This window comes from Gracilinanus agilis, chromosome 4 (genome assembly GCF_016433145.1).
Source record: "Gracilinanus agilis isolate LMUSP501 chromosome 4, AgileGrace, whole genome shotgun sequence".
In the NCBI taxonomy this organism is placed as follows: domain Eukaryota; kingdom Metazoa; phylum Chordata; class Mammalia; order Didelphimorphia; family Didelphidae; genus Gracilinanus; species Gracilinanus agilis.
The window spans coordinates 423,051,826-423,073,606 of record NC_058133.1 but is presented as its reverse complement, the minus strand read 5'-3'; the positions used below and the strand labels follow the sequence as shown (position 1 = coordinate 423,073,606).

Genomic DNA, 21,781 nt, shown 5'->3' with positions numbered 1-21,781 from the left:
GGGGGATCTCATTCCTTCATTATTAAATTGTATTATTATTAGTGGGATAATATAGAGCAGTGATGGAGAGAACCTTTAGAGACCAAGTGCCCAAACTGCAACCCTCACACTGCATGTGAACCCCTCCCCTTACTCCAGAAAAGGGAGGGAGGAAATGTTCTCATTGGGCTGCTGGGCAGAGGGGAGGGTGATGAGAAAAATGTCCTCAGGCCCAATGGAGAGGCACACATGCCATAGGTTCATCAACACAGATATAGAAGATCTATTCTCAGGTAGAGATAGAAGAAGGAGGACCAGGAAAAGATTGCTCAGGATTCCAGTATAGAAATGGTCAAGAGGTTAATGATTTTCCCTCCTTCTTTTGAGGTATTGTGGAGACAGGAATGGAATATTAGCAGGGGAGGGCCAGGATTACAAAAGTTGAGAATTGGATACTGGCAAAAGAAAGTAAGGATCTGGTAGTGAATTAGCCCTGTGGAAGGTGAAGGGAGGATGATTCTCAAAAAAGGAGAAGTCACTGAGTTATCCCAATAGAGGAATAGTCTAGAACTTGCTAAGGGGGCAGTATGTTTTCCAACTCCCTTCCAGCCCCCAACTTAGGAGAGAAAGTATAGCCAATACTGGAAAGGTTGTTGGAGATTCTGCCATTGGTAGGGAGTGAGTGCTAGGAGATTGAAGGAGCAGAAAAGAAGTTTAAGAATAAAAGAATTTTGTCAATTGGGAGGGTATTCAATAAGTTTCTGAACCAGGATTTAAACCCAGTCTCTCTTGACTCCAAATTCACCACTCTTTTCACTGTCAGATACTGCTAAAACAAGGGGAATAGTCAGTGGTATCGAATTCTGCCTTTGAAGAAAAGCTGTCAGATTAGTGCTATATATAGAATACTATAATACTTTTATGCTGACAAAATTAAAATTTTAAAGGAAATGCATAAATCATTCAAAAAATGTAAAACAACTTGTTACAAAATAGAAAACTACAAATAGACCAATTTCATAAAAGAAATTAGATAATATTTTAAGGAAATCATCCAATAAAAACTCATATAGACTAAATTAATTCATAAGTGAATTCTTCCAGATCTTAATGACTGTCAATATAAAAATTAAAATAATAAAATGGCAATCAGAATAGATTTCTATCTTTTAAAAATTTTATTATGATCAAGGAAAGACAAATTATCGAGAGTGAGAGTTACTTGATATTAAGCAAATAGTCTGTATAATTCCTATTTATAGAAATCCTAGGATTATACCAGTAGATGTAGGCAAGGAGAGGAAAAAAGAGAATAAGTTTATTGAGCACTTATTGTGTGCCAAGCACTATTCTAGGAGTGCTTTACAAGATGTTATCTCATTCGATCTCTTTACAAATATTATTTCATTTGAAAAGGTCTTTAATAACACATTATCCATTTAGGTTTGTGCAACAAAAAGTGAAGAAATGAAAGTAAACATGGCATAGTAACTAAAGAACTGGTCTCAGAGTCAACCTACGTTCAAAATCTATCTTTGATAATAACTTAATGCCCCTGGACAAGACATTTAACCTCTTGGTGCTGTAGGCATCTCCACTAAAATTGGAGGGCAGATTTTCTTCTGCTTTGGTAGAAGTTTCCTCAGTATGCCTTAATACCAACTAAAACACAATCTGGTCCTAAAATACAAATAAAAAGTACAGGAATAGAAAGATTTTTTTCTTGAGCACAAAACAATTACCTAAAGTGAAAGCATTTGCAGTAAAAGAAAATGAGAGGCAATTTCACTAAAAATAGATATAAAGAAGATTGTCACCAATACAGTTTGTCAGTTTTATAAATGTTTGCTAGTGTTTATTACCTTAATTTTATTTTCATGTTTTATTTATATAGCTAAGAAGGAGCTAAATGTTTTTCTAAGTAGAGGGCTATGATTATATGCTTAGGAAAGCTAAGAAAGTTTTTTTTTAAATTGAGGTAATCAGTTTAAAAACATAAAAAATATAACTCCCCTCTCCAAATCTGCTTTTAAAAATAAATCACTAAGAGAAAATGGAAGAATAGTGATAGAAATAAAAATGCTATTTGTGATCATGACTTTGTTGTTCATTGATCTACCAAGACATGAAGACCTGTTTATGGGCAACGCTGAAATTATTTTGATGGCAACAATCAGAGGGAGATTTTATATACATATGCATACATACATATATAGGGATGTAGACAAACAGGACACTTTTATTACTATTGTGTTAAATTTAATATACATTTGATAAAATAGTTTATAATAGAAGCTAGGAGTTTCATGTATAGTCTTTCTATGTATATTAAAACTTTCATATTTGTTTATGCATATTAAGTTTGTTTTTAAAAATTATTTAGAGAGGGGGAATTCTCTCCCTCTCAAAACAACCAGTTTTATCTCCAATTTTTAGGAAGTTTTTCTTTATATCAGGCTTAAATCTTCCTCTAATTTCCACCCATTTGCTCCTTATTCTGCCAAACAGAACAAATCTAATACATCTCCTGCAAGCCCTTCAAATGCTTTTTTTTTTTTTAAAATAAAAACTCTTACCTTCTGTCGTAGAATCAATACTGGGTATTGGTTCTAAGACAGAAGAGCAGTAAGGGCTAGGCAATGGGGGTTAAGTGACTTGCCCAGGGTCACACAGGTAGGAAGTATCTGGAGCCAGATTTGAATCCAGGGCCTCCTGTCTCTGGGCCTGACTCTCAATCCACTGAGCCACTCGGCTACCCCCCAGCCCTTCAGATACTTGAAGACAGCTATCATATTCCCCTTAAGTTTTCTCCTCTACAGGTTAAATATCCCTAAATCTCCTACTAATTTCCAGGTGGCCTGATCATAAAGGCCTTCAACTAGTTGCGAATGTTCTCCAACTTAAAGCCTTCTTAAAATGTGGCACCAAGAAATGCACACAATACTCTAGATACTGTTTTGCCTAGGGAAGACTACAGAAGTACTATTGCCATAGCACTAAGACAATACAAAATAAAGAAGAGGCAACTTCTAGGTTACATGACCACTGAGGTGGAAGATTAAACATTTTCTCTGATTCTCACAACCTCTTAAACTTATCCAAAGCAGAAATTATGAGACAAAGATGAAGCAATTTCATGTGTCTCCATCATCTAAGACAGTCATCTATGGCCCCACAGGTCAGATGTGTCCCCTGAAATGTTTTATCTGGCCAAGTGACATTATTCCTAATCTGAAGAATACAATGAATAGGATACAATACAATGAAATGTCAAAAGAGTTGCCTTAGAAAGAGACTAACAGATAAGCATTTCCTTTCCTTTGGCCCCCTTTTAAAAAGTTTGCCCATCACTGGTCTAAGATATTAAGAACCCAATTACTTCGATCATCATCTTCTTCTCTACCAGCCACCATACAGTAAGATTGCATAAGGTGACTGGATCTATAGACTTGCAATAAAACACAATCCAATCCTGTGCTCTGCATATCTAAGTGCCAATAGCAGAAATTCTGGTAGCATTCTGGTAGCACATTGTGGTAAAAAAGGTCTCTACAAGAGAGCAAGAGAAAAAAAAAGAGTAGGCAGGACATATGACGAGGCCTGAAATAGAGCTCAACCACACACCCCAGTCTCCTCTCACAACCTCAAAGATCCAAACTCCAAAGGACAGAAATTAACCTCAAAGTATGATAGCAGTCAACTGTTTGGGAAGATAACTGAGGATCAAAGGGACAAGGAGCTAGACAGGACTATATAGCCCTGCACTAAGTCTAAGGAAAAAAGCACTTCTCATCCCCCCACAGTAATGGGCAGAAACCTAGGTTAATGAGCTTTGAATTATCCAGTATGAGAGGAGACCTAAGATACTGAAATCTAGGGAAAACACCATCAGAGAGGAAGGAGTCAGAAAGTAAACAATAATGGAAAATAAGGTGGAGAGAACACTGAAATTACCAAGAACCTCAGGAGGATGAAAACTCAAATGACCTTGAGCAGATAAATCAATAAGGAAGGTATTAGCAGCAGAAGGAAATATGACCTGTTACAGATTTAATAAATGAGTTTAATCCTTTATCAATAAATATTATAAAACAGGAAAAAATCACTTGATGAGGCCCTATAGAATTTGAAGATATAGAACAACAAAACACTAACCCTAAGTGGTTTAGGAGAGAAATGAGAATTTTGAAAGCAGAATTTATGGCTTGCATAGCAAAAATAATGAGCAAAATAAAAAAATTGGAATTTGCAAATGCAAGTCTAACCAAAGAAGCAAGAGAACCAATTAGGAATGCAGATACACAGAACTGAAGGAAAATCTAAAAGAAAAAAAAATCAGTAACACAAAAGAAAATTTTCTCTATTCAAGCAAATATACCAATCTGGAATACAACAAGTGCAGAAAAAAACTAAGGATTATATATCTCCCAAAATAATAAGACACATCAAGAAACTTGAACACTATAATGCAAGAAATAATACAAGAGAAATCCCGAGAACATCTGAACACTAAAAAATCAGTACCATTTGAAAGAATGCATAGATCATCTCCAGAAAAAAAAGTCTTAAGGCACATAATGCTTAAATTCAATAATTAATTTTAGAAAAAATATATTCTCCAAGTACCCAGGGGAAAGACTTTCAGATTCTGAGGCAAGAATTACATAGGACTATTCTGCACCAATCAGAAAACTCAGGGATGGAATATGTTCTTAAGAGCAATGATTGCAGCTTTGAGTGACCTATCATACAAATCTGAGCTTAACCATGAATGAAAAAAGATGGACATTCAATAAAGAGGTATTTGAAAATTCTTAGAAAGAATTTGCTTCTTAAATACCTTAACCAACAGTAAGAGGAGTAAATGAATGCCACAGCCTATAACAACAGCAACATTGTGATTGCAGAGAAACACAGTAAAGCCAAGGGGATTGAAAAAAAAATTTCTATGCATTAAGTGAACCCAACAAAGCAGGACTTAAAAAATAGTTAAACTATTATGTTGAAAGAAACTATAAACAACAAACCAATATTTTTACCCAACACTACCAATAACTTAGCATCCAAATTCATAAAAAAATACATTAACTAAACTACAAGAAGACATAGATAATAACATAATAGTGATAGGAGTTATCAGTATTCTCTTCTGACATCTGGATAAGTATAAAAGAAAAACAAAAAGGAAAATATGGAACAAATTGCTAGGAAAATTAGAGCTAAAAGATTGATGGCATCTTCTCAGTAGGATTGCAAAATACATACCTTTTTTTTTTCACCATAAGGAACTTTTACAAAAATTAACTATATTAGAGTGCAGAGATACTGCAAAAGATTGTAAAAAGGCAGAAATAGTAAATAACATCCTATACAGATCATAACACAATAAAAAATAATTATTTCAAGGGCCATGAATGAAAAACAAATCTAAATGGAGATTTAACAGTCCTAAATGAATGTGATCAAAGAAATGAATCGTAGAAACAATACTTATGTGGAAAAAAATTAATGAATTAATAAAAAATAATTTAAAAATAAATGAAAAAGAATTTTAAAAATTTTAAAAATGAAAAAATAATGAAACAACATTCCAAAATTTCTGAAATGCAGATGCAACAAATCAGGAAAAATCATATCCTGAAAAATATACATTAACAAAATAGAAAAAGAGAAGATTAATAAACTGAATAAACATTTTAACAAATTAGCTAATATTAAAAAAGCACAAAAGATATCAAAACTTCATTATTTATCTATTAAAAATACTATTGGATGAAATTGCTCTCTGGGAAGGGAAAAGGAATGGATGCTGGAAATAAGTGTGAAAATATAAAAAAAGACATCAATAAAATTTATTTTCAAAAGAAAATAAGTTAAATATCTTTAATCATTGATTATTTAGAAAATCTAAGACATCAACAACAAAATAATTGACAAAAGTTTCAGTAAGAAAACCACAAAAATCATCAGCATTTCTGTGTATCCCTTAAAAAGAGAAATTCATAGAAAAAGAAACATCACATAATAATAGCCCCCCAATATTGTATCTTATAATGCTTAATTCTTTATGTCAAGGCAACTAGAAGACAAATTTAAAGGGGGGAAGGGAAGAATTAATTGGAATTAATGGATTTTATCCTTTTGGATTATTTTAGTTCCTGATAGATGTGGGATATTAGATTTTTGTTTAGTACTTATAGTGAAATTTTGTTTTCTTAATCTTATTTTCTATTTTATTCAGAGATCATTGCTTTTTTGCTTTTGTTTTCTTTTAATTGTTGGGGTAAAACCACTCATCTTTTACCTCTTAAAGTTTCTTTTGCTTGTTGAAAATAAGACAATTTCTATTGCCAATACTTTAAAGGAATAAGGAACCATATAAATGAAAGGACTTTCAGTGCTTGTGGCTAGGCAGCAACTGGATAATAAAAAGTATGATACAATCTGAATTAAAAGTTGACTTCTAGCCTAGAAAGACTTTTTTTTAAATTCTCTTGTTGGTATGGCCATTTCCACTAAAGGAAAAATCCTCAAGAGCCTTCTTCATCTAGTAAGATATTTTGCCTTTTAGTATCACAGTCTGAGTGATTCAGTGACACACTGGTGGCTTCTTCTTTCTAAAATTATTCTCCTTTTACACTTTACTTGTCAGTCTATATTGTATATGTAAACACAGATCAGCTTACCCAAGCTTAAAGCTTCTTACTCAGAACTGTAACAATATTTTAAATTTTGTTTTATTTTTTCCTGGAACAAGTAATAGAAACCACACCCAAGGAAATGTCATGAAATATGGGTTCATTAGAGCAGGAGAAGTAGGAGACAGAGACTCCAGGATACCATATACTGTGACACAATTGAATATAATGGATTTTTCTACTAGCAGCAATCCAGGGTAATCCTGAGAAAGTATGCTATCCACATTCAGAGAAAGAACTGTGGGAACAGAAATGCAGAAGAAAAACATATGATCGATCACATGTTTCAATGGGGATATGATTGGGATTTTGATGTTAAAAGATCACTCTGCTACAAATATGAATAACATGGAAATAGGTTTTGAACAATGATACATGTATAACCCAGTAGAATTGCTTGTCAGCCCCAGGATGGGAGAGTGAAGGGGGCGGGACCATGAATCATGTAACCATAGAAAAATATTCTAAATTTTTAAAAAATCTACCTGTTACCAGACCTGCCTAAGACAGGTTTCTTTAAGTTTTCAGGCATACCCTCTTTCCAGTGGATTTTATTTAGGCTTCCAAGTTAATCAATGAAAGAAGGGAAACAGGGAAAGAATCTAGCACCTATCATTACCTTTAACCCTAAAGAAATATTTTCCATCACTTTATAGTCTACTCAACCCGATCCCGTTGAGCTCCAAAGGCAGCAGGAGGCCAAAAGGAAAGCTCTTGCTAGAAGACGAGCTAGAGAACATCTTCGACCAAGAAGTCCTGAACCTGTAGAAGGCAGAAAGCATGTTGATGTACAGACAGGTATATCACCCCCCAAAATTATGGGTTTTATTTTGTTTTTCAATTCTCTCCATTTAACTGTTTATATTATTCATGTATTTGCTCTCCAGTCTAGTGTTCTATTTACTTAAAATTTATATTTGTATAATAAAAAGATTCTTTTTGAGTATCTACTATGTACAGAGAGTACTGTACTAAGTATTGTAGGGCTACCTGATCAGAGTAGGGGAGAAAAATTTTCTTATCCTTTCCATAGTCTCTTCTCAAACTACTTTTGCATAGTCCAAGAAAAGAACCTGTCTATATTCTGGCATAAATCAGCCAAGTATTTCCTTCAACAAAATTTTGGAGCATGGTGCAACCATGTAAAATGGTATTCTAATTCTAGAATTTCTTTTTATTTATGAATACTCAAAACCCCAGTGCATGTCTTGCCTTCCTTCTTGTCTTGGCCTCTTTGTTCCTCTCTTTCCCCTTGTCTTTCAGGGAAAGGCTGTGTCCGCATAATACTGTATATTCAGTAGTTTTGGCCAGAGCCCCCAACTTAAGAAGAGAAAAGAGTGGGACAGTGAGCCAAATAGAGCCAAGATGACTACCAATCCAAAAGATTACTCACTTGATTACTTAAAGTAATTTGGTGACAGAAGGGAAGAATTAGATGAATTTGAGAAACATTATAGACATGTCACAAAACAATGAGATTTCAGTGATGCAGAACTTCCAACTATCTGGATGTGTATTAGAGCTCACTGTGACCCAAAGCAAAGCAACTAATAAATTCTTGTTTCTAATTATAATTCTTCTAATTATAATTTCATTTTTCACAAAAACTTATCTTAGAAATCTTTGAAAGATGATGGAGGACAAGAAAGATACCCTGCAGGTTGCAGAAGGAAAAATTATAACTATAAAGTTAGGTGACCATCAGTTATTATTACATGTTATTATTATTCATCTCCTCCTCACAGACAGGTGTGTATTCCATAGATATCTTCAGGTCCTCAGCCCTAGGATATGGATGATACTGGAGGATTCTGGTCCTCCTTCTGCCTTTTATATAATAGGCATCTAATGAATACTTATACTTATTGAATTATTGCATTAGGACAAACACCTAGACCTGAGGAAGAGATCAGAGAAGGTCTTGGGTAAAGGAAAAGGAAAACATGTTCCTTTTGCTCTTTCTTACTGCCCCATTGAGCTTTCAGAAAGTGGAGTCCATGCTCACAGTGAACATAACAAGTTATAATTTACAAGAGATAGGGGAGAGTCTGTTATTTCTCTTTTTAACTTTCTCACACATTGCTGTCTAAAAATTGCTTTGACTCAAAATCAAATCCATTAGATTATCTTCCCCAATATAGACCCAAGTCTGGTCTTACTAGCCATCTATTTCCTGCTCCTTCTTGTCTTGCTCCCTTCTCCTCTCCATACAGAAACCTTTGATGCTTCTATAACTCAGTCTATCTAATCTGATATAATCTAGAAATTCTAATCTGGAATTATTAAGATTGTCTTGAATCTGACTTTGCCCTTTCACAGGGATATAGTAGATCCTTTTCAATTTTATTCAAGAAACACTTAATAAGGACCTGTGATGTGTGTGGTACCAACCGAACAGTCCCTTCTTTGAGAAGCTTTTGGTCCTCTTCTTGATGCCAGCTTTTAGAATACTTGAGGTTCTCAAATGCCAGAAATACAGCTCACACTAACAGGGAACAGGCCTATAATTTATGGATGTTAGAACATAAACTATATCCTCCTTTTACTGGAGTGGTAGATAACTATGGATATGGAATATTGCATATACTCTCAGTGCAGTCAGTTTGATTATTACTGCAGTTAGGTTTTTTTTGACATCTTAGTTACAGAGGGAAGATCACTAGGTAGAGAAGTTAGGATATTCAGAAATGAATGGGTTGTAAGAACAAAAATCATCAATAAAAAAAATTTTTTTAATTGGGAAAAAAAACCAAAGCTGTCAGCCCGTGAGTGCATCCCATAATATATACACATGAAGTATAAAATAGTATCTGGCTAGCATTGCCAAAACTATAAACTACATTGAAGTTTGCACTATTTATACTTAGAAATAAACAGAATTAGCACCCTCTACCAATATGCCAATCTAGGGCAAGTAGTCCCCACACATTACTGAGTAAGTAAATGAAAATGCACATGTGGTCTAGAAGAATTCTTTGATCATCAGTGATCACTTCTTTTGATTCATCAGTCACTGGCCATTTCTTTGTAACCCTCTGGAGGAAGAGGTCTAGTCCAGTCTGACAGTCTTATTCTGTCCCTTGACCAATCATATACCTGGTTATAGTCACTAAGACTCTTTTCAGTTATATCACACTAATAACAGAGTACCTAGAAAAATCCATAACAGGCATAAAATATAGGCATATAGAGCAATATAGTCACTTTGAGTGATGTTTGTAAGGAATGATTTTACTAGGATTAAAGAGTTAAAATTAATATCATAGTATTTTGTCTTAGCCATATTCCTCAGTTTCTACTGCTAATGGAGTGGTCCCAAGTTGTCAAAAAGTAGCTAAAGATGTTGTCCAGGGAGCATAAGTATATCCAAATGACTCCCCTATCAGAGAATAAGTTGGTTCTAAGTAATAGTGTTTCAAAATCTAAGTTGCAGATATTAATGGAAATTTTCCTTTCTGGTAGTCTAGTCCAAAGGGCCAGTGTCAAATTGTATGTCTAGCTCTGCAGTGAGAGGATACCAACAGTGTTGTAACTCAGGTGCTCCACTATTATTTTCCTATAACTGTGGCCATTGGTTTGTAATCGTCTATGAAGGCACATCTACTCCTATATATTGTAGAAATTAGGACCTACCCACCATTTCCTTCTGGGAATCACCTTTTACTAGATACTTCTTGCCAGGTACCTACCTCCAACCAGATCATGATTTTGGCCTATTCCTCCTCTCCCTAAGGCTTTCAGAGAAGACATCTAAATTAGCATCTAAATTCTTAGATTGACCATCAAGCCCAAAGACTATCACTAACATTTTCCCAAATCTTGGTATAAGAAAGTGGGGAATCTATGGTTCTTATCGCAAAAGAGTATACAAGTAAGCTCTAAAATATAGATATGAATGATTTGACACTAAACAATGCAGTTTCCTTTGCCAAATTTAGCTTTCACCAAGCCCACTGCTCCCTTTGCTTCTTTACTTCCTTAGATAAGAAATCTACCCGCATGATATTGGGCTTTTTATTTCTCTAGGCTTCATTTTCCTCATCTGTAAAATAAGGTGTTGCCCTAGATGACCTAGGTTCTCTTCTAACTCCAAATCTATGATCCTATGATCTTTCATCCTTGTATAAATAGGGCATATTAATATTAGCCTGCTCTACTTGAGAGAACACACCCAAATTCATCACAATTGCTCCCTCCCCTCAGCTGTTCTTAGATTATTTGACAAGGCCTTTTTTCCCTTATACAACCACTTTACTCCTGGATCATTTTGTTCATTGAAAGAAAGAATACATGGGGATATCAATTTGTCAGGCGATATAAATCCATATTACAAACAACTGGACTTCCACAACTTAGCACTTATAATCTTTGTTGCAACTCATTTCTAAGTCACATAAGAAATTCATTGACGGAGTAGTCAAGAGTCTTTGGGCTTGAAGGAGGTTGGTTAAGATGACGGCAGAGTAAAAAGAAGCTGCTTAATATCTCCTAACTGAAGCATATAGGACTCTTCAAGGTGACATAAAAACAAATCCAGATGAAAGAAGAGACCCCACAACAGGGTGCAGCATTGAAGGTACGTGGATTCGGGGCATTTCCATGCTATAAAGGGGTGAAACAGCTCTCACTAAAACACGAGAGGAAGAAGCCCCCCACACCCCCCACACCACGTACAGTGCCAAGGCCAACGCACAAGAGTTAAAGCAGGTTTGGGGCACCCATTAAGTCATTGGCAGCTCCAGAGTCTGTTTCTGAGAGCAGCAAGACTTAGGACCCCAAGAGGCTAAAGAACACACACAGACTTTGAATATAGACCCTGAGTGCTGGCGCGGATGAAGGCATTGACTTAGGTGCGGACAAGGATCTTGAGCGCAGGTTTGGACCTCTAGTGGGGACCCTGTGGAGATGGAAACACGGCTGTGGAAGCAACGCCCTGAGACTGTTGAAGGAGCCTCAGGCAGAAGGGGCAGACCAGGGATGACCAGGAGGCTCGACCCCGAGAACAACGAGACCTGAGCTCTCAGGAGCCTAGAGAGCGCAGACAGACCCTGAGTGTGAGGATAAAGCTGAGAAGGCACAGGGCTAACAATGGTAACCCAGAATCAGGAAGCCCAGAAGAGAAAGATCATCAAGAAGAAATCTGTAACACTTGACAACTTTTACACAGAGAAAATCCAGACAACAGAGCAAACAGCAGAGGAGAACAAACAAGTAATCATATCCAAACCTTCCCAAAATAATGAAAAATGGTCACAAGCTATTGAAGAGTTCAAATCAGAGATGATGAGAAAGATGGAAGAGATCTGGCAAGAAAATAACAGTTTAAAAGGCAGAATTTTGCAATTGGAAAGTGAGGCTCAGAAATCAAATGAACTGATAAGCAAATTGAACACCAGAAATGACTAGATTGAAAAGGAAAATCAGTCCCTAACAGCTAGAATTGAGCAATTAGAAGCTAATGATCTCTCAAGACAGCAAGAACAAATAAAACAAAATCAAAAGACTGATAAAATAGAAGGAAACATGAAATATCTCAATGAGAAAGTGACAGGCCAAGAAAACGGGTCTAGAAGAGACAATCTGAGAATCATTGGTCTTCCTAAAAAAGCAGAATTAATAGAAATTTGGACTCCATACTAAAAGAAATTATTCAGCAAAATTGCCCTGAAGTTCTACAACAAGAGGGCTATATAGACATTGAAAGGATCCATAGATCACCCTCTACACTAGACCCAGAAAAGACAACGCCCAGGAATGTAATAGTCAAATTCAAGAGCTTCCAAGTAAAAGAAAAAATCTTACAAGAAGCCAGAAAGAGACAATTCAGATATCAAGGAGCACCAATCAGGATCACACAGGATCTGGCAACATCCACGCTAAAAGACCACAAGGCTTGGAATATGATATTCAGAAAGGCAAGAGAACTGGGCCTTCAACCATGGATTAACTACCCATCAAAACTGACTATATACTGCCAGGGGAAAGAATGGGCATTCAACAAAATTGAAGATTTCCAAGTATTTGCACAGAAAAGACCAGGACTAAATGGAAAGTTTGATATCCAACCACAAAAATCAAGAGAAACTTGAAAAGGTAAATAAGAAACATAGGAGAAAGAAAGAAAACTCATAATTTTTAAATTTGCCTCTTTAAGGGCTTCAATAAAATCTAATTATCTGTATTCCTATGTGGAGAAATGCTATGTATAATTCTCTGTAGTGAACTCTATTCACTATTATACTATTCACTATTATAGTAATCAGAAGAATTTTTCATAGGGAGAGGGTGGAATACTAAATGGTCTAAGATGATATGGGAAATGGGAAAGAGGGGGGGGAATAGCAGGGGACACCAAGAGAAACTTGAGTGAATAAGAAAAATAGGATATTCTATTGCACACAAAGAGAGCATGGGAAGGGGAGGGGACAAATACTATTATAAGAAGGAGAGGAAGAGAGCATTAAGAGGTAATATTTAAACCTTACTCTCAGTGTAATCAACCCGGAGAGGGAAGAGTAGCTATATTATCCAGATATAGAACTCTATCTAACCCTACTGAGAAAGTCAGAAGGGATAAACCAAGGGGAGCAGGGGAGTGGGGAGGTCAAAAAAGGGAGGGGAGAAGAAGGTGGAGGGAATTCATTACACCTTTAAAAATAAAAAGAGGGGAATAATAAGGGAGTAAAAAGGAAAGTTAATCAAGGGAGGGGATAAGGGATACCAACTTAAAGCAAACCACTGGTTTAAAAGGAAATAATGTAAGAAGAAGAAGGGGTAGGACTAGGGGAGGATACAAAAATGTCAGCGAATGCATAACTGATAATTATAACTGAATGTGAAAGGGATGAACTCGCTCATAAAACAGAAGCAAATAGCAGAGTGGATTAGAAACCAAAATCCTACCATATGTTGTCTACAAGAAACACATATGAGGCAGGTGGACATACACAAGTTTAAGGTTAAGGGCTTGAGCAAAATCTTTTGGGCATCACATGAGAAAAAGAAGGCAGGAGTGGCTATTATGATTTCTGACAAAGCCAAAGTAAAAATAGATATGATTAAAAAAGACAGGGAAGGTCATTACATCCTGATTAAAGGCAGTATAAACAATGAGGAAATAACACTGCTCAATATGTATGCATCAAGAGGCATAGCATCCAAATTCATAAAGGAGAAACTGGCAGAGCTCAAGAAGGAAATAGATAGTAAAACCATAATAGTGGGAGATCTAAATATTCCTCTGTCAGATCTAGATAAATCAAACCGAAAAATAAATAAAAAAGAGGTAAGAGAGGTGAATGAAGTCCTAGAAAAATTAGATCTAATTGATATGTGGAGAAAAATAAATAGAGACAGAAAGGAATACACCTTCTTTTCAGCTGCACATGGTACATTCACAAAGATTGACCATGTAAAAGGGCATAGAAACATTGCAAACAAATTCAAAAGAACAGAAATAATAAATTTAACCTTCTCGGATCATAATGCAATAAAAATAATAATTAGTAAGGGCACCTGGACAGGCAAATCAAAAACTAATCGGAAATTAAATAATATGATTCTCCAAAACCAATTAGTCAAAGAAGAAATCATAGAAACAATCAACAATTTCATTGAAGAGAATGACAATGATGAGACATCCTACCAAACTCTGGGATGCAGCCAAGGCAGTACTCGGGGGGAAATTTATATCCTTGAGTGCATATATTAACAAATTAGGGAGGGCAGAGATTAATGAATTGGGCATGCAACTCAAAAAACTAGAAAGCGAGCAAATTAAAAATCCCCAGATGAAAACTAAATTAGAAATACTAAAAATTAAGGGAGAAATTAATAAAATCAAAAGTAAAAGAACTATTGAATTAATAAATAAGACGAGAAGCTGGTACTTTGAAAAAACAGATAAAATAGACAAAGTACTGGTCAATCTAATAAAAAAAAGGAAAGAAGAAAACCAAATTGACAGTATCAAAGATAAAAAGGGAGACCTCACTCTAATGAAGGGGAAATTAAGGCAATCATTAAAAACTATTTTGCCCAATTATATGGCAATAAATATAACAATCTAGGAGATATGGATGAATATTTTAAAAATATAAATTGCCTAGATTAACAGCAGAAGGAATAGAATACCTAAATAATCCCATATCAGAAAAAGAAATTGAACAAGCCATCAAAGAACTCCCTAAGAAAAAATCACCAGGGCCTGATGGATTCACAAGTGAATTCTATCAGACATTCAAAGAGCAACTAATCCCAATACTATACAAATTATTTGATATGATAAGCAAAGAAGGAGTCCTACCAAATTCCTTTTATGACACAAATATGGTATTGATTCCAAAGCCAGGTAGATCAAAAACAGAAAAAGAAATCTAAAGACCAATTTCCCTAATGAACATAGACGCAAAAATCTTAAATAGAATACTAGCAAAGAGACTCCAGCAATTGATCAAGAGGATTGTCCACCATGATCAGGTGGGATTTATACCAGGAATGCAAGGATGGTTCAACATTAGGAAAACCATCCACATAATTGACCATATCAACAATCTAACAAACAAAAATCACATGATTATCTCAATAGATGCTGAAAAAGCCTTTGACAAAATACAACATCCATTCCTATTGAAAACACTGGAAAGTATAGGACTAGAAGGCCTTTTCTTAAAATTAATAAACAGTATATATCTAAAACCATCAACAAGCATCATATGCAATGGGGATAAATTAGAAGCCTTCCCAATAAGATCAGGAGTAAAACAAGGATGCCCATTATCACCTCTATTATTTAACATTGTACTAGAAACACTAGCAGTAGCAATTAAAGAAGAAAAAGAAATTGGCGGTATCAAAATAGGCAATGAGGAGACTAAACTATCACTCTTTGCAGATGATATGATGGTATACTTAAAAAATCCTAGAGAATCAACTAAGAAGCTTGTCATCCACAATTTTAGCAAAGTTACAGGATACAAAATAAATGCACATAAATTATCAGCATTTCTATATATTTCCAACACATTAGAGTAGCAAGAGGTAGGAAGAGAAACACCATTTAAAATTGCCCTAGACAATATAAAATACTTAGGAATCTATCTACCAAAACAAACACAGCAATTATATGTAAACAACTACAAAACACTTTCCAAAGAAATAAAACTGGGTCTAAACAATTGGAAAGCCATTGATTGCTCATGGGTAGGACAAGCTAACATAATAAAAATGTCCATTCTACCCAAATTAATTTACCTATTTAGCGCCATACCTATCAAACTACCAAAAAACTTCTTTACTGAATTAGGAAAAACTATAACGAAGTTCATTTGGAATAACAAAAGATCAAAAATATCAAGGGAAATAATGAAAAAAAATGTGAAGGAAGGGGGCCTAGCAGTACCAGATATTAAACTATACTATACAGCAGCAGACATCAAAACAATATGGTACTGGCTAAGAGATAGAAGGGAGGATCAGTGGAATAGACTTGGGGTAAATGACATCAGCAAGACAGTGTATGATAAGCCCAAAGAGCCCAACTTTTGGGACATGAATCCACTATTTGACAAAAACTGCTTGGAAATTTGGAAAACAATATGGGAGAGATTAGGTTTAGATCAACATCTCACATCCTACACCAAGATAAATTCAGAATGGGTGAATGGCTTGAATATAAAGAGGGAAACTATAAATAAGTTAAGTGAACACAGAATAGTATACTTGTCAGATCTCTGGGAAAGGAAAGATTTTAAAACCAAGCAAGAGTTAGAGAAAATTACAAAATGTAAATTAAATGGTTTTGATTATACTAAACTAAAAAGCTTTTGTACAAACAAAAACAATGCAACCAAAATCAGAAGGGAAACAACAAATTGGGAAAAAATCTTTATAACAAAAAACTCTGACAGGTGTCTAATTACTCAAATATACAAGGAGTTAAACCAATTGTATAAAAAATCAAGCCATTCCCCAATTGATAAATGGGCAAGAGACATGAATAGGCAATTTTCAGGTAAAGAAATCAAAAGTATCAATAATCACATGAGAAAGTGTTCTAAATCTCTAATAATTAGAGAAATGCAAATCAAAACAACTCTGAGGTATCACCTCACACCTAGCAGATTGGCTAAAATGAAAGAAGGGGGGGGGAGAGTAATGAATGTTGGAGGGGATGTGGCAAAATTGGGACATTAATGCATTGCTGGTGGAGTTGTGAACTGATCCAACCATTCTGGCTGGCAATTTGGAACTATGCTCAAAGGGCTATAAAAGAATGCCTGCCCTTTGATCCAGCCATACCATTGTTGGGTTTGTACCCCAAAGAGATCATAGATAAACAGACTTGTACGAAAATATTTATAGCTGCGCTTTTTGTGGTGGCAAAGAACTGGAAAAGGAGGGTATGTCCTTCAATTGGGGAATGGCTGAACAAACTGTGGTATATGCTGGTGATGGAATACTATTGTGCTAAAAGGAATAATAAACTGGAGGAATTCCAGGTGAACTGGAAAGACCTCCAGGAATTGATGCAGAGTGAAAGGAGCAGAGCAGAACATTGTACACAGAGACTGATACACTGTGGTACAATCGAATGTAATGGACTTCTGTACTAGCAGCAATGCAATGACACAGGACAGCTCTGAGGGATTTATGGAAAGAACGCCACCCACATTCAGAGGAAGAACTGCAGGAGAGGAAATATATAAGAAAAACAATTACTTGAACACATGGGTTGAGGTGGACATGATGGGGGATGTAGACTCGAAACTACCACACCAATGCAACTACTAACAATTTGGAAATAGGCTTGATCAATGACACATGTTAAAACCAGTGGAAATGGGCGTCAGCCATGGGTGGGAGGAATGCGGGGGGTGAAGGGGAAAGAAGGAGCATGAATCATGTAACCATGTTAAAAATGAATATTAATAAATGTAAAAAAAAAAAAAGAAATTCATTGACTACAACCCTAAATACAGAATCCATCACTGATGAGGACAGGGTAAAGTTTTTTTTACTTGCCTATACAAAGATCTTGTTCAGGTTTTTTTGGCTTATCTCATAAATTCCCAGGATTTAACCTAGGATTGCATTAGACATTATAGAAATAATATATTTCAAGGGGCAGCTGGGTAGCTCAGTGGATTGAGAGTCAGGCCTAGAGACGGGAGGTCCTAGGTTCAAATCTGGCCTCTGACACATCCCAGCTGTGTGACCCTGGGCAAGTCATTTGACCCCCATTGCCCACCTTTACCACTCTTCCACCATGGAGCTAATACACAGAAGGTAAGGGTTTAAAAAAGAAATAATATATTTCAGAGAGGTCTTGAATGAGACCTTAGCTCTTCCTTATATCCCCTATGTATATAGACTTGGAAATGCCTAAAAATAAATAAAAAGGGAAAGGAACAACCAGAGAATCTCAGAATAGCTGTTAGATAGGAAAAACATGAGGAAATAAGGAGCCAGGGGCGGGGGTGGGGCCTTCAAAAACAATACAAATATAATGGATTAAAATACTCAAAGGAAATCATAATTCAACTTTAACAATGACTTAAGAAAAAAATCAGGACATAAAAAAGACAAACAGATAGAGAAAAAAACACTGCCCACAAACTGAGAAATGGCCAAAGTATGGTAAACTACTTAAATAAATAGTCTTCCTACCCTGTAAGAAATATTATGAATGGGAAGATTTAAATGAATTGGTATGGCCTGAAGTCAGTCTCTCTCCTCCCTCCTTCCCTCTCTCTCTCTTTCTCTTTCCCTCTCTACATATACATATATACACATACCCACACATTATATATCTTATGTAAATTATATATTAAATATGGATGTGTATAAAATGATTACAGCAACATAAATGAATGGGGGTGGGGGAAGCCCAAGAAAATGAATCCAAATTCTGTAATTATAATGATTAAGTTAGATGCTAGAAAAGAATTGAGAAAATGCACTTCTCCCTTTATTTCAGAAATTGGGGATTATGAATATGAAATGTTTCCTATAGGGTTAGACATAATTCAATGTGTTGGTTAGTTACTGGGTTTTTTTTTTCCCTCTTTAAATTGTTACAAAATATGGCTCATTGAGTAAGGAATGGAGAGAAGAGTATGTTTACAAAAAGATGTGATGTTAAAACAACCCATCAGTTTTAAAAAGATATATTTTTAAAAGCAGAAAATGGAAGGTCTTTCAGTGAAGACATCTATAATGAGAAATTTATCAGTAAAAAGAGAACAAGATAAATTGATAATGACAATCAGCCATGGAGAAAGTGGTAGAATATTTTGGATCCAAACAATATATGCACCATTTTCTATTCAAGACTTAATAAAAAAAACCTTATACTTTTTTATAAATACATTATTTTATAGTAAATGGAACCCAGGTACCTTTGAACACACCAATTCTGAGTGACCTAGAAAAGGATACACACTTAAACCAATATAATTCCTTTGTTAGTCAATAGCGCTCTATATTTTATCATCAGCCCTTGAATGATTATATATGTATTCTAGGCCTCCACAGAGAAAGACTCCATTCTGATCATAGTTCTTCAAATTTTCCCAGGTTTGTGTCACATAACCCAAAAATTAGAAAATAAAACTCAGTATACTCATATAACCTCTGTGCTTATAATTCTTCCAAGATGTTTTATTAACATTTCCTCCTGTGAAAGCTAAATTCTAGGTATTTATTCATATTATGTGAACAATGTACCAAAGAAAGTCATGTAACTATATATCTAAGAGTAAGATTTGATCTAATTGATATATTGAAGGCCAGGGAGAAAATCTAACATGAGTAGCTTAATGAGGGGCATTCTTTTAAAAGTATTAACATTTTAAAAGAATTCTGTATATTGTAGCTCCTACTTCTTCATTCCTATATGTTTATTTGGTTAATTTTCCCTCTTAATTTACACATTTGCCTCTTACACTACTGTTAACTCTCTACTACTATATCCTCCCTTATTACAACCCCTTTAATAGTACTCAGCATATACAACTTAATAAATACCTTAGACTATATTATCCATTAGAATACATATGAAGCCCTTAATTGGGTTTTTAACTGGATCTCACATTTGATTATTTTGATTTTAAAGATAATATTAATTCTTATTCATTAAAATTTCAAATAGTTTATGTAGAGTATGCCAAAACTTAAACAATGTTTGTGGTACTCCTTCTTAGAGTTATATTTAGAAGAACTTGCTGACCGCATAATAGAAGTTGATATGGAATGTCAAACTGATGCATTTTTGGACCGACCGCCAACACCACTTTTTGTCCCAGCTAAAACTGGCAAAGATGTATCCACACAAATATTAGAAGGCGAGGTATGGTAAACTTTACAGGAATCTTTGAGTTATATCTTTCAATTCACAAAGTATATTTGGAATAAGTTAGCATTTGTCAGTCAAGAAGCAGTTATTTAGAGCTTACTACAGACCAAACAGTGTGCTAAGAATTTGGGAGGCAAAGAAAACCGTAATAATCCTTGCTCTTGAGAAATTTATGTTTTATTGAGGGAGCTTGAAACTAAATAGCTCCATACAAGATATATACAGAGTAGATGAAAGGTAATCTTAGAGGGAAAAACTTTGTAGAAAGTGACATTTGAGTGATGTCTTGAAAGAAGCTGGAGATTCTAGTAAGTGGAGATGGAGAAAGAGAACATTCCAAGAACAAGATATGGCCAGTGCATGGGTACAGAGATGATAATAGGTGTCATTTATTTAGAACTTTCAGATTTCCAAAGTACTTTATATTTTCTTTTATCCTCACAATAATCTTATGAGAAAGATTATAATGTCTCCATTTTACAGATGAGAAAACTGAGGCAAACAGAGGTTAAGTGACTTGCCCAAAGTCACCCAAGTAATAAATGTTTGAGGCAGGAGGGACCAGCACTCTATATGTGTACCTACCTGCCTCATTGGCTATGTCCAAAAATGTTACTCTAGCTAGGAGATATAAAATAGGCCAATGTAGCTGAAACATAAAATGTGAGGAACACAGAGTAATATAAAAAGATTAGAAAAGCAGTGAGGGGTCAAGATTGTAAGTGCCAACCAGACTAATAGATATTTGATCCTGGTGGTAATAGGTGATCACCAGAGTTTACTGAAGAGAGGAAAAGGTAGAGAGGGCAACATGGTCAGACCTACACTTGAGGAAAATCAATTTAGCAGTTAAGTGATAATGGATATGCAAGATGAGTGAAGGGAGTCATGGATGACACTGACCCTGCAAACATCACTTACTGGCTCAATGTGCCCTTTGGACAATAACAGGGAATTTTGGAAGAGAAAAGAATTTGTATGGACACTTTATAAGAAATAGTTTTTATACATAAAAATACAATAAGTTGGATTTCATTCGCCTGATTACCTAGAAGTGTTCAATTTAGGTGTGCCTGGAAAAGGTTTCCAATATAATTATTTAGATTTGACTTTGATGACATTCAAAACCCAAATTTTCAAAAATGTTCTTAACATCATTTTTAAAAGAATTTAGTGATATAATCTACCTCTAAGTAAGGAAGAACATTGCACTAAAGATGCAAGTGAGGCTGGATCTGTAATTAGGATAATTCAGTCTTAGTTTAAGTAATTGTGGTGATTTCACATTCTTTTGCAATGCATAAATATACTGACCTAAAAGAGGGTTGGAGAAGGAAATACATCTTGGGAGAAGGGGAAAGAAATACCAAACAACTGCTCTTAAGAAAATATAAGTGGAATTAAAAAAACAGGGAATATAGGCATACAGAAATTGGCTAGCAGGCCAAACACTTGAGCATTTGCTACTAGATAATGCTGAGAAAAGGCATCAGATGAATTATTTTCTCCTCTATATTCTGGTTTCTGGTCTTTTTAGCCCTGCTTCTAGTAAGATATAGGAATCTTTTAGGGAGGACAGAATTGTAACAAGGATATTATTCCTTGAATTGAATAAGTTGGATCATAAAGATTATGAATTATGAATTTCCTATATAAAGATGAAGATTCATTTTTATATCTTTATGGATACCTGTATAGATGTAACTTTTAGCTATGATAAGACCCATGCTTCAAGTTATCTGCAAATAAA

General features: G+C 35.1%; 1 protein-coding gene across 1 annotated transcript in view; it reads left to right on the top strand.

Annotated features, from left to right (window-relative positions):
* The window catches only part of RSPH3 (radial spoke head 3), an 85,241-nt gene that overhangs the window by 13,224 nt on the left and 50,236 nt on the right, over positions 1-21,781 (top strand). Inside the window, exons 3-4 of the mRNA XM_044675744.1 lie at positions 7,334-7,475; positions 19,880-20,025. Of these exons, the coding sequence (XP_044531679.1) occupies positions 7,334-7,475; positions 19,880-20,025 (288 nt within the window). The remainder of the gene's footprint in view (positions 1-7,333; positions 7,476-19,879; positions 20,026-21,781) is intronic.